General features: G+C 44.8%; 1 protein-coding gene across 1 annotated transcript; it reads right to left on the bottom strand.

The window, feature by feature from the left end:
- Positions 1-5: 5 nt before the first annotated feature.
- On the bottom strand, positions 6-10,750 carry LOC131108635 (vacuolar protein sorting-associated protein 41 homolog). Its single transcript, XM_058059817.1, has 28 exons — positions 10,544-10,750; positions 10,096-10,134; positions 8,990-9,097; positions 7,554-7,631; positions 6,795-6,869; positions 6,062-6,124; positions 5,363-5,428; positions 3,981-4,100; positions 3,754-3,900; positions 3,624-3,690; positions 3,464-3,561; positions 3,258-3,387; positions 3,043-3,158; positions 2,858-2,976; positions 2,552-2,633; positions 2,392-2,484; positions 2,195-2,322; positions 1,901-2,045; positions 1,797-1,838; positions 1,669-1,719; positions 1,449-1,586; positions 1,317-1,371; positions 1,070-1,210; positions 865-1,001; positions 682-781; positions 553-597; positions 407-486; positions 6-326 (listed from the first exon to the last, which is right to left on the bottom strand). The coding sequence occupies exons 1-28, from the start codon at positions 10,562-10,564 to the stop codon at positions 246-248; spliced, it is 2,565 nt and encodes an 854-aa protein (XP_057915800.1). The 5' UTR covers positions 10,565-10,750; the 3' UTR covers positions 6-245.
- Positions 10,751-12,297: the final 1,547 nt, after the last annotated feature.

Raw genomic sequence — 12,297 nt, 5'->3', positions numbered from 1 at the left:
CACACTGGACTGGTCGCCAGTGGCAGGGCACATATAGACAATCAATCATTCACTCTCACATTCATACTTACGGACAAACCGACTCTCCAATGAATGTATCATACATGTATTTGGAATGTGGGAGGAGACCAGAGTACCCCGAGAAAACCCACGCACACAAACACTTTATAAAACATGTTTTTCTTTATTTTCTAGACCATGTATCCCACTTTTAAATTTAAATAGTATTATACCGTATTTTTGCTCTATTTTTTCATCTCCAGGATCCCGCTTCCTGGCCCATGTCTCTTTGCGCTGCAGATGTTACAAAACTGCAATCCAGGAATCTGAAAACAAAGAAAAAGAAGTAAATATGAGGTTTGATACCGCATATACTGCCAATGTGTTATTATGCGTGTGTTCATACGGTTCCTGTGGACGGTAAACACTCCTTGTGGAACATGTGTCTGCAGTGGAACACCACCACGCTGAAAGGTTTGGCCATCTCTGAAAGTGACGCATGCGTCAGATAGGAAATGCTGCCAATGGTGGAAAGCCGCATGTGGGACTCACCTGAGGGTAAAATGGTAGCGTGGCACGACTCGCAAATGTTCTCTTCTGCAAGGAAAGCAGAGTAATGTTGTGATTGATGAGATTTATTTGATGCGGCGTGTGCGTCACCGCCATAAAAAGCACGCGCACCGTCAACCATGATGCCTCTGCTCTGGGTGCGATGCATCTTCTGAAGCAGAGACAGCGAGTCGGCCACCAGGATCTTCTTACATCCCTCCCTTAGAAGAATCTTCCATTCGAGGAAAGAAGAAGTTGATTAAGACACAACGCAACATGGCCCTCAGGTACGCTGCTGACTCTACGAGCGTCAACCTGCAGGTTGTAGTCCTGAAGGATTTTCACGAGGGAATCTCTGAGGTTGGGGATCTCCATGTCCTCCTTGATGCGATGGATGAGCAAAATGGGATCCACGTGGGTTCCGATGTTGTTGAGAAGGCCTGTGATGAACGCTGGAGACGAACAAGATATGAGCGTGGTTCCTTTGGTGGGATGCAGCCGAGGGGTTATGGATCCATACGTGGCTTGTCGATGGAGTAGGTGATGAGATCCTCCCAGAGTTCGGCGTCATCCTGCTCTTTGGCGAACTCGATGGCCTTGTCCACGTCCTCCAGCTCCTTCATGATCATCTGCAGGGCTCGTTTGCAGTTGCCCATCCTGCCTGGAGACACCACAAAAAAAGTGGTAAAAAGGCTTTGCTACACACCCTAAAATGCACCATTTGACACAGCTATGCTAGTGTTGCTAATGTTTCTATTGATACTTACTGAGCAGGAAGACCGTCTCCTCCACAAAGTGTCGCTGCTGACAAATCTCAAGAGCCTGACAAACACAAGAGGAGATTGACGATGAAGATCTGCAAGACCTGGTGGTGTCTTCTGTCACTGAAGTATCACGACCTTCTCAAGAGGACAGTGGGTGCTGTCTCTCAGGAAAGGCAGGAGATTGGGGCGGTCGTACTCAGCGTACAGGCCGATCTGTTTCTCGTGATACTTCTGGCCTTTGTGGTGGTCTCGCTTGAACAGTTTATGGAGGTACTACAAGCGTGGAGGGGAATAATAAACCACGTTATGAGTAGAAAATGATTAAAAATGTAAATTTATGGAGATCTTAATTCACCACATGGAGAAGCTCAGGCCTGTCTGCAAGCTCCTCCACCACCTTGTCGATCTGACGGTCGCAAGAAGATAAGAAGCATTAGTGTGCATTAGAATTGTTTTTAGCAGATGAAAAAGAAGAGCACTCACAGATATCTTGTCTTCGTTGTCAAGCAGCATGTCAACGGCTTTCTGCAGACACACTAACGTCAGTCAAACAACCACAAAACCACCGTGAAGACAAGCACCAGCACCTCTCTGTCAAAGTCCATGAGGAGGACGATCTTGTCCTCGATGGACGAGAAGAGGTCGTGTTTGTGGATGAGCTGGTACACGTCTTTGTGCCTCAGCCTCAGGTAGATCTCCAGGGCTCTGTCGTAGCGCTGGTCGTACGTGTACCTGGGATCAAAACAACGACTATTCACCACTTGGAACATCTTGCACGGAGTTTCGTGGTTCAATTATCGCTCTATTGTGCTTTTGACTGCCATCAAGGATGAAGATGCAGCCATTTGTGACGTATTGAGTAGTTCCTGGCTCCTTCTTACAGTTCAGCCAGCGTGGTGAGCAGGGTGCTGTTGGAGGGTTCCTTCTTTAGGTGGTCGATGACGGCTTGAACGATGGCCAAGTTGTTGTAAAGCTCGCCCGGCCACTCCCGGATCAGCGTAGCAAAACCCTGAGAAAGGAGAGAAAAAAAAACACTTAAAAATATCTTAAATGCAAAGATGAATAAAACTAGAAGTACCTCGTAATCCGTTTTGAGGAAGTCATGCAAGATCATTTCATAGATGGCCGGTCGGAGGCGCAGGTCCCCTCGAGGTAAATACTGGCTGATGGCCTGCAGTGGGAGTTTTAACGAGTTCACTCAAGTCTTCGCACCGCAGGGCGATTTCATCCTGACCTACCTTCAGCTGCCCGATGGTCTTGAATCTGTACACCTCATTTTCCCACAATTCCATATTTTTCCCAAGGATCTTTTGACACTTCCTGCATGCAAACACAAATAAAGACGACACCTGATGACGCACACACTGAATGCCACACACCACTGTGAAATGCCCCGCTGTTTCCCCCATCTAAAAGCAGTCACAAGCGGCTCTGTCATATGAAAAAAATAAAAAAAAAGCAACAGAAGACAATTAATTTCGATAAGATCAGATAGATTGCAGTCCTGCGTGAGACATTGCATTCACAACAGAAAAAAAAGTCACCTTGCAGCGGCGTCGTAGTCGCCTTTCTCCACCAAGTGATTAATGTAGGCCATCCCAATCTTCTGCACGTCATGCCTCTTGATGTTTTTGAAGCTGATCTCAGCCGCCATCAGCGCTTCCTGCCCAAAACGGAAAAAAATGAACAACGTGGTGACCATGAAAGCGACTCAACCTGCCACACAAACCTCATATTTCTTCTTCTCTAGCAGCCAGTCAATATGGTCATCCTGGTCACGCTCCTTGGCCACCACGATATCTTTGGGACTGATGATGTAGAAGAGTGACTCCCCCTCGGAATGTTCTGCTTATGGAAAGAGATTGAGTGCAAATGCTTGTGGGCGTCGACATAACGATGACGATTGGCGCTCATTTCTCAGCTCAGACTGACAATCCTCCTCACCAAGACGGTAGTCCCGACACTCGTTCTCCTGGTAGTTGCGTACGGTTAAGGCATCGGAGGAGATTTCCTCACAACTCTCGGGGAGCGGCTGGATGATGTCCAGGCGGGGCCGGGCGAGGAACTCCTCATCCTGCTCGAGTGCACCAAAGAAAGGTCATTTCCAGACTTTGCGGACGGAAGAACACAGCAGGGAAGAGAAGGGCTACCATGTGCTCGGGGTTCTCCTTCACAAAGAACAAGGTGACCAGCTGATCTGCCAGCGGCGCCAGCCCACTGATGAAGAACTCCGTCTCGAATGCAGAAACTGAAAGCACACGAGGACGTGATATGGGGCACTTCCAGACGATTCTGATGTTTTTTCCTCACCTATTTCCACGTAACGACTTGGCAGGTCTCTCATTTCAGTGGGATTGCGCTCCTTCACGACACAAATCTGCATAGAAAGAAGAAGAATTAGAGATGGATGACCACGCTAGACTGTGGTGTCATCACCAACCTTAATGGAAGTCCCCCAGCCCACCACGAGGGTGGTGTCGTCCTTCCAACACAGGCTGCACGGGTACATGTCAGGTCTCAGACTGACATTGTCTCGCAGCACGTTGGTAATCCTCTGTTTGGTGCTGATGTCGTAGATTTTGACGCCCTTGAGACACAAACAGCGCGGCAAAAATGAAATATGATGACATATTCACAGATGATTATGACAGCAGCGGGGGCTCCTACCACATTGTTGGCCCACGCTATGAGGTTGGCTCGCCACTGGACGTTTGTGATGGTGCCCTCGCCTTCGTGCAGCAGGGAGGTCTTCCAGCGATTCATCCAATTCCTCTCATACAGGAGAATCTTCAAGAAATAAAAAGGCCAGACTTCAGTTCATGTGAAATGAGCTGGAGTGCAGTTGCGCCGGGCCACCAGCAGATGGCAGCATATGAACGGCTGATTTGGAAGGGATGCTGCATCATGAGACAACTTTCTCTTGTTTTCTATGAAGATGGTTGCAATAACCTAAAAGCAAAACAACGCAATGTAATTGGAATATATGGAACATGATAATAAGGCAGAATTAGTGGTGCAGCAGTAGTGTGTCTAGGCAAATTCCCTGTGATGTAATGAGTACTTATTGTAGGTGTTTTACTACAGACACATATATAAATATACATATGCATAAATCAGCAAGAAGGTCAGGCGAAGGTCCGTGTGAGTTCCGGGCTTCTGCAGCTGAGCTATGTTAATAAACAATCCGAGCCGACAAAGAGATGATACCACAAAAGAACCGCTGAGGCAAAAATTGAATTTTCTTTTGACAGGACGCGGCTCCCGTCGAGGCGTATCGATTTCCGTGGCAGGCACCTCGCGGAGGCCTTCACAACCCGGCGAGTGCGAGAAATCGGCGGCAATTCAAAGAAAATGGCAACGCGGCGCTCCAACAATGGGCCTGGCGAGGCAAACATAAGTTGCGTCGCCTCAGCCCTCTGTCAAATAAATGTCAGGAGACTTGATCTAAAAATACTTGCTCCGTGTCGCAGTGTCAGTTTATGGCTGCTGCTGAAGGCATTTAGTGAAAGCTATACTAAATACTCTCACTGGACACAACATTAGGCACACTGGAACAAGCCCAAATGATGCTGTGAGAATTTTCATTTTTCCATGTGTCATGAGGGGGTGGAATTATTAGAAATAATGCTGAATATACTTAATAATATGCCAATATGAATGTGCTGGATCCTGCAGGTACAGCTATGGTCCATCTTATCTTCTCCAGTGCCATGAAAAAAAAAAGAGAAAGCTTAAAAACCTTCCAACTATGTACAATTGTTATAATGATCCATTCTGTGTTTGTGCCAAAACATCTTTTTTAGCCTTTCCTTGAACGCTGTTGATCGGACAGCACTTTGTGAAAATGGGCACCTCTCCCGAGAGCACTCCAGCAAGAAGCTTTCACGGCAGACAAAGACGCTGCGCATCGTTTTTAGCCACGCTCAAGTGAGTGAGTGCGCCCGCCTGCGATGGGGACGAATGATGGGAGACGACGGGGGAAAATGCCTAAAAAGTGCCAAACGGTAAAATAACACAGTTTAAAAAAAAAAAAAACCATTCCAACCTACCTTGTTGCCGCCGGTGACAAACTGCTTGTAGTTGGATCTGGAGAAGTGGGGGTGCAATGCCACCACCTGCAGGACAGATTACACTATTAACATTTGGCTCTTCCGCTCCTATCGTGGAATTTGATTCATGTTTTGGAAACGCAATATGCGAATAAAAGTCCTGAGTCGGTCGCCACTTGGCCGCTTCTACAAGACGCTGGCGTGTGTGAGGGCGTGTTGGGATCTTTCAGCGTCCCCATCGAGGGCCACATGCTGTTCTCAGGGAATGAAAGGATGCAAAGGCCGCTTTCATATTTTGATAAGCAAGCCATGCTGACAGTGCAAGAAATGATACTTAGTGTATTTCAAGAAAGAAACTGCACTAAAATGACATTTCTGAATAAGTAGGAATACATGTACATACAACCTTCAACCTTCTCCTTGAAAATGTTCTTCATTCTTTATTTCTCAAAATATCATGAATTTTTTTTCAATATTTCAAATTTATGCTCCTAAAATGACCACAGATGGTCCTCGGCCTGCAGTTTGGACACTGCTGTCACAGACACCACAAGCCCTGATAGACCGGGACCAGAAGGTCCTGTTCCTACAAGCCCATGCCCTCCTATAAAGTCTATTTTACATACCAGGGGGCCTTTAAGCGGACTGTGATGGATGCATGCGTCTCAGTACTTTTGTCCATGAAGTATCTGCACTTACTTTGATGGGGCAGTCAAAGTTCTCGTGGAATCCTTCTCTCGTGTAGAGGCCAAAGACTTGAACCTGAAAAGAGAGAAAAGGTGAATAACTCAGCATCTCTGCTTTAATTGCCGCCTCTGCAACTCGCCCAGGCCGTCGAGGAAAACCGCAGCCAGGAAAAGACTTTTGATTTGTTCCACAGGGTCGCCAATTAGTGGACACCTTGATTCCGTACAACAAAAAAAAAACCCGGGGGCTTCGGAAGGAGGTTTGCTAATCTTGGGTGGCCTCAGCTGGCTGCAGCCACCTCTTGTGCTGGAAGAGGACGGCGGAGTTGCCATTAGTGCTGCGTCTTCACGTTCCAGCTGGAAGCAGAAGACGCCCAGCTGGGGAATAACTTCATATCCTGGCAACATCTCATCGGCAATTAGGGATTAGGTTAGATTTGTAAGGATTAGAAGAGCACCTGACCCACGTGAGCACATCTTGACGGGTTAATGAGACAAGATAACCGAGAGGAAAGGAACGTGGCGAAGAGCTCAATGAGCTTGGACACATGCCTGCATCCTACTCAAGGGAATTTAAGTTGATAGATAGCATGGAGATGAAATGATCGCACCGCTAAACCTCCCCAAAATGATTTAGCCAAAGCATTAGCATGAAGTTGGATAAGTTGTGCCGATGAAGACGGAGATGCTGCCGCTGGCCTCAAGGCTCAGTAAGCAGCAGCGAGAGATGAGCAGGAAGATCTCACCTTGCCATCCTCGGAGCAGATGCCCACGTGCTCCCCACTTTCATCCAGACTGATCTGGTTGATCTTCACCGAACTCTGCGGGGATGGAATACATCAAAGTACAACTTCAACACCCGTCACTGCACTTTATTGTGAAAAGAAAGTAGCAAAACAAGCAGTAACAAAACTAGTATAGTGCTTTATTTAGCCATTGACGCGTGCTAGCATGCTGGATGTTAGCATTCCCGAACGTTCATATAATTGAATAAATCATAAAATACGTACAAAAAGCTAAGCCCTGTTTGAGTAAAGGTGGGATACATTATGGCGGTCTACCACCATGCATTTCCAGTAATTACATTGTGTTTGCATTCAGACAAACACTTACTGTACATACCCAGGTGTACGCTAGCTAATGATGTCCTTCTAATTAATGAAATGCAGCAATAATTAGACTGATAATAAATAACAATAATTATTCATAAATAATCATTTGAATTTAAATATATGATGTATTTGTGACTATACTGATAAACACATGATATTGCACCTGGTCTTCCAAGAATAAGAAGATGTAGCAGGAGGAATGAGTGTTGGCGAGTAATCAGACCCCCCCACCCAGATATGTTTTCCAAAAAAGCGAATCATGGAGTTAGGAAAGCATCTTTTGGAGACGTCTTCTCATCTTCTCATCTGAGAGCCCTCACAGGCAAACTACCGAGAATAAGAAGTGTTATGATTTGTTTGCGTCCTGCCGAGGTTGCCCCGTGTCATACTCACAATTTCAAACTTCTGGGTGACGTTTCCTTGGACGTCCAGCAGGAAGACCTTTCCAAAATGTGTCCCCAGCGCCAGGAACTGTGCAAAAAAACCAATCCAGACGTGTAAATCCAGCTAACGCACACATTTATTTGTTGAAGGGGCGATGGCTGATAGGTGACGGCTGTTGAAAGGGATTAAATAAAAAGTATTTCCTGACAGGAAAAAGTGAGGATTGGCTGAGCTTGGAGGCAAAAAAGTGTGAAATTGCCCGGTTTGGAAAAGCCCTGTTTATTAAGTCAGGCAGTGTGAAATGGTATTTTCTTCTTCTTAAATTAAAATGCTTAAGCATAATAAATGCACTGTACATCTGACTTATTCCTCCCCCCTCCCCGCTAAGCAGAGGCTATTATTTCTACTCAGCAGCAAGTGGTTTGGGTGTGTGTCTGCTGTGGGAATAAATGCAGAAAGTGTGTGCTTTTGGCATTAGATTAAGTGTGTCGCCTGGTCCTGGTCCTAATCCTGCCCCCCCCCTTCCTCTCCCCTCCCGTCTCCGGCAGCATGTGCATGTGTGGCGAGCCCACCATGCTTCAGTGCAGTCTATAATGAAATGCTTATATTTACAGGCACAGCTGAGCGTGTCACACAGAGGCCCCTGCAATCTTCACAAATAAAATAAGCACAAAAAATAAAGAAATAAATAAAAAAAAAGAAAGAGGGTTCAAGCCTTGTGAGACGGAGCAACTTTTAAAAAGGGATTTATCGGGATGGGATTGTTCAAACGAAAATCCGATTCAGACGCTTAAAATATGAGGCAACATGCGGCGGGGGTGCGTGCGCTCGTGGCGGCTGGGCGGGAGTGGGGAATTTTGGCATGACGGCGTGACCACAGTGGCGTGGAAATTTTGTCTTATATCAAATGTAGGATATTACTCTTTTAAAACAAGTTAAGGAAACTTGGCCAGAAAAAAAACACATTTGTCTTGAATGATCATAAAGAGTTCCACTCCAGTCCTGTAGGTGGCAGCCATGCATACTAAAACTGAGTGCCTACTCAGTGACCTCCTGCCCCCTTGACCCCAATGAAAGTGTATTCTTAAAATAGAATTAAACTATACAAAAAATATAATTAAAATAAAAAAAAATACAATTAATCTAAAAGTGATCTTAAATTGGAAGGGTCCATCTTCATAGTTAGGGTATGTCTGGATCTTACCATTAAGAATCAATGGAAATGAAAAATAATGTGTAAATATGTCCTCTCTTGGTGCCCTATTGCTCTGTCTCATATCCCACTCCCGTTTCATAGAATATGTGACATTTATTTATTTTTTTGCATGAATGAATGAATGAACAAACCTCCCTGGCGGAGGTAACAGGATGAGAATAAAAGGATCTGCCGTGGAGGAGAGAAACAACGGCCTCCTGCTAGGAGAGGAACGCCCTTTGACCTTTACCTTGTCATGGACTGTCATACAGCTGGCGGCATCGGTCTGGAGGATTTCCGTCACGCCGTTGGAGAGGCGCTCGTATTTCAGCTTGGGCTCCTCCTCGCTGTCCTCCTCCTGGTTGACAAAATCGACTCCTGAGATGCTTTCTTAGGACAATATTCATTACACGCACAAGATGATACTTTTGCCTGAACCTGTTCGGGATTGCTATGGTATGCTGTGATGTACTGTACATTATAATGTGTATTATTATTATTATTATAATGATTCCCATCATCTTGTGTGAACTGCTGTGCTATCATTTCCATTTTCTCCCGAGCGGCTTCATCCCTGCCAAAATCCCCACATTTGGTCTTCTCATAAAGCAAAACTTGAAGTATTCCGGCGGCACGAAGCAATACTTGCGGGGCCGGTCACAGCCTGAATACGACTCCCAATTGGCTTTATAAGCGATGCTGCACAGTCTGAGGCTGCCCACAGGGTGCATCAAACCCCAAACATTGTCTGCTATTATGTCCTACTGAGTCAGAGGGGGTGGGTTGGGGGCGGGGGGGGGGGGGACAGCGTGGAAAAAATGTTATTTTCAAAAAAACAATCCTTTCCCACTCAACAATGCCATATCTCGGCTATTTCCTGTGTATTATGGTTGTGAGATTCTTTGATGCGAGGGCATTTGTCACGGGCAGCGCGGCCGTATCCAACAACAAAAAGGCTAAATGTTTCCCCTCAGAGAGAAACTAGCTAGTTTCAAACTTTTGCCATCTACTGCCTGCCCGGTTATTTGTCAGCCACTTTTGCAATATTTTGGTGGGGAGTCACAGTCGGTTGAAAGCGAGGCTAACACACTTTTTTTTTTTTAAGCACCCAATAGACAGCCAGAGGACAGATTTACTTTACTGAAAGTCCACCATGAAGCATCTCTTGTGTTAGGCCACATTTCATTTATTCATTGATTGCTTTACATGCATTGGTTCACCCATTTCTTACGGTACCAAAGTGGGACTAGCAGCCCCAGTCAATCATAATCCCTAAAGAGACATCCACAGGCTTGCTGTATCTAGTGACAGTAACTATATTTGTGATATGCAAATGACGATTCTCATTGTTCTTACCTCGGATTCATCCGTGAAGTCATCATTGGATTTTCTGCTCTGTTTGCACAAAGAGATGAGCAAAGGCTTCCATTGAATTCAACTTGACATGAATAAAACACATATGCAGCCAGACTCTATATTGTCCATAGGTATGAATGAGAGTGTGAATGGTTGTTTGTCTATATGTGCCCTGCGATTGGCTGGCGACAAACCCAGGGTGTACCCCGCCTCTCCCCCAAAAACGGCTGGGATAGGCTCCAGCATGTCCACATCATGTATGTGCGCAGCTTTGATACGACACAGAAACGCCTTAGAGTAGCTGTGTTAAAGCTAGCGCATATACACAATATAGACACACACTTAGATATTAAAGTATTATCTTAAAGCAGCATGTTTTACAGGATAGTAGGTGTATTCAACTGCTAGTTAGCATCGCCTGTCAATAATATTAGCAGGCTAGCCTTACCTCTTCCACCACTTCCGCCATGATTACGCCGCGTATCCGACTTTAAATATATCTCACCGGCTTGAAAACCTGTTCTTTGAAGCCTGCAAAAGCGGAATTATGTTCCCGGCATGATAAAAAAGAATATTAACGTCACGGAACGCGGTAATAAAAATGATGCTCGTTAGCCAAAGACTGCGCCCCCTGTCATAAGTTGAGTCACATGACCGAGACGCCGGCGCAAGGGGTTGTGGGAATCGTAGTTATTCCGCGCTGTTGCGTAAATCCGGCCTTTATGAAGATAATAATGATCCGTTTTTATTTTTTATATAAAGTGAAGTGATATTTCAGCACTTTACCTGAAGCTTCTCGGCACTGCAACCGTTGAAGAGAAAATATTTCTTATATTTGGTGTCGTGTTTCATCTGAGTGACAAAAGACAGTCTTCTCAGCTGTTAAACCAAACAAATATGGGTCAGCAATTAAAAAGGAAGACAAAAGAAAAGCCAACAGCTCAGCCATCATCCTTCCAGAGCCGAAGACAAAGACGAAAAAGCGGCAGCACCAACATCAGTCTTCAGTCTAATATTAATAATGTATCCACTCTGTGCTTTTTTAGCAGGGTTATTTATTTATTTACTACTTTCTCTTCAGCCGTCTGTTTTTCTTCAAAGGACAGGAGAGCCGTGTCAAACTTTGTTGAGGTTGCTTTCAAAAGGCGCTCTTCCACGTCTTTATTTTTATATTTATAAACCTCTGTCTTCCTTGTCTTCTCCTGGCCTTCAGCTTTGAGGAGAGGCCAACCTTCTGTACTGACCCCCTCCAAAATAAATCTAAATACATATTTCTGTTCAATTAAGAACATGGCTGAGTGTTTTCCTATAGGTGCTGTGTTTGTATTTGTGCATATGAGGTCAGAGCCGGGTCACTTTCATTCTGCTTTTACTAAACACTCTTTGTGCGCAGCCGACAAAAAGATGAAAAGATGATTTCCTTGAAGAGTATTTATGCTGCCTGGTAACTGGAACACATTTTCTGCTGACCCGTACGCGGCGCAGAAGAACAGGCAAGACGTCTTCCATCCGTTTCTCTCCTAACTTTAAGGGACATAAACATCACATCCATCCAGCAGTACCTTCCCAATATGGCCGCCATGCACACACATCTGGTGAGCAGCCTTTTTCATTCAATGTAGGCCATTCAAGTGAGTCATTTCATTTTAATCTGCTCAGCCATAGAAACCATATACAATAACACAAGAAAATGATGCAAAAAGCTTAATAAACAGAACATTTCATGTCAAACAAATTGTTTATTCCTAATTTTATGGTACAAATCAGTGAGACGGACTTGAAGCTTTTCTTTTTAAAAAGAAATAAACAAAGTGCTGCTCAAAACTGACCAAACATACTGCTCCATAGATTCATAATTACATTATTTTAAAAAAAAGCTTTGGTTTCGAGTTGGTCGACTGTTAACAAAGAAACCCCAAAATGTCATTTTCTATTTAGCGGACATAATCATTTCAATTTCCAAGCTTCATGAAAAGTGAGCAGAAGGTTGGATTTGGAAAAATAAAAGGCCAAAAACAAACGTGAGGTAAACCTGCTGTCATCTTTTTTTTCCTCCTCAGATTTGAAAGATTGTCAACATCATGAAGCTATTTCTCTGTACAATGTGCATAACGAGAGAGAGAGAAGAGAGCTTTGGTCCAGCACTGACACACTGAGTCTAGGCAAAACATAAACAAATAAATACATAAATTAATAAATAAA

This window comes from Doryrhamphus excisus, chromosome 21 (genome assembly GCF_030265055.1).
Source record: "Doryrhamphus excisus isolate RoL2022-K1 chromosome 21, RoL_Dexc_1.0, whole genome shotgun sequence".
Lineage (NCBI taxonomy): Eukaryota > Metazoa > Chordata > Actinopteri > Syngnathiformes > Syngnathidae > Doryrhamphus > Doryrhamphus excisus.
Note: the sequence above shows the minus strand (reverse complement) of the source record. Positions and strands in the feature narration are given on the sequence as shown.

Excerpts from the sequence above, each read along its gene's own strand:
- LOC131108635 (XM_058059817.1), bottom strand. The coding sequence starts at position 10,564 with ATGGCGGAAGTGGTGGAAGAG. Across the intron at positions 9,098-10,095 it reads ACTTCACGGATGAATCCGAG|GAGGAGGACAGCGAGGAGGA; the intron begins GTAAGAACAATG and ends TTTGTCAACCAG. Across the intron at positions 3,562-3,623 it reads AAGTCGTTACGTGGAAATAG|TTTCTGCATTCGAGACGGAG; the intron begins GTGAGGAAAAAA and ends GTGTGCTTTCAG.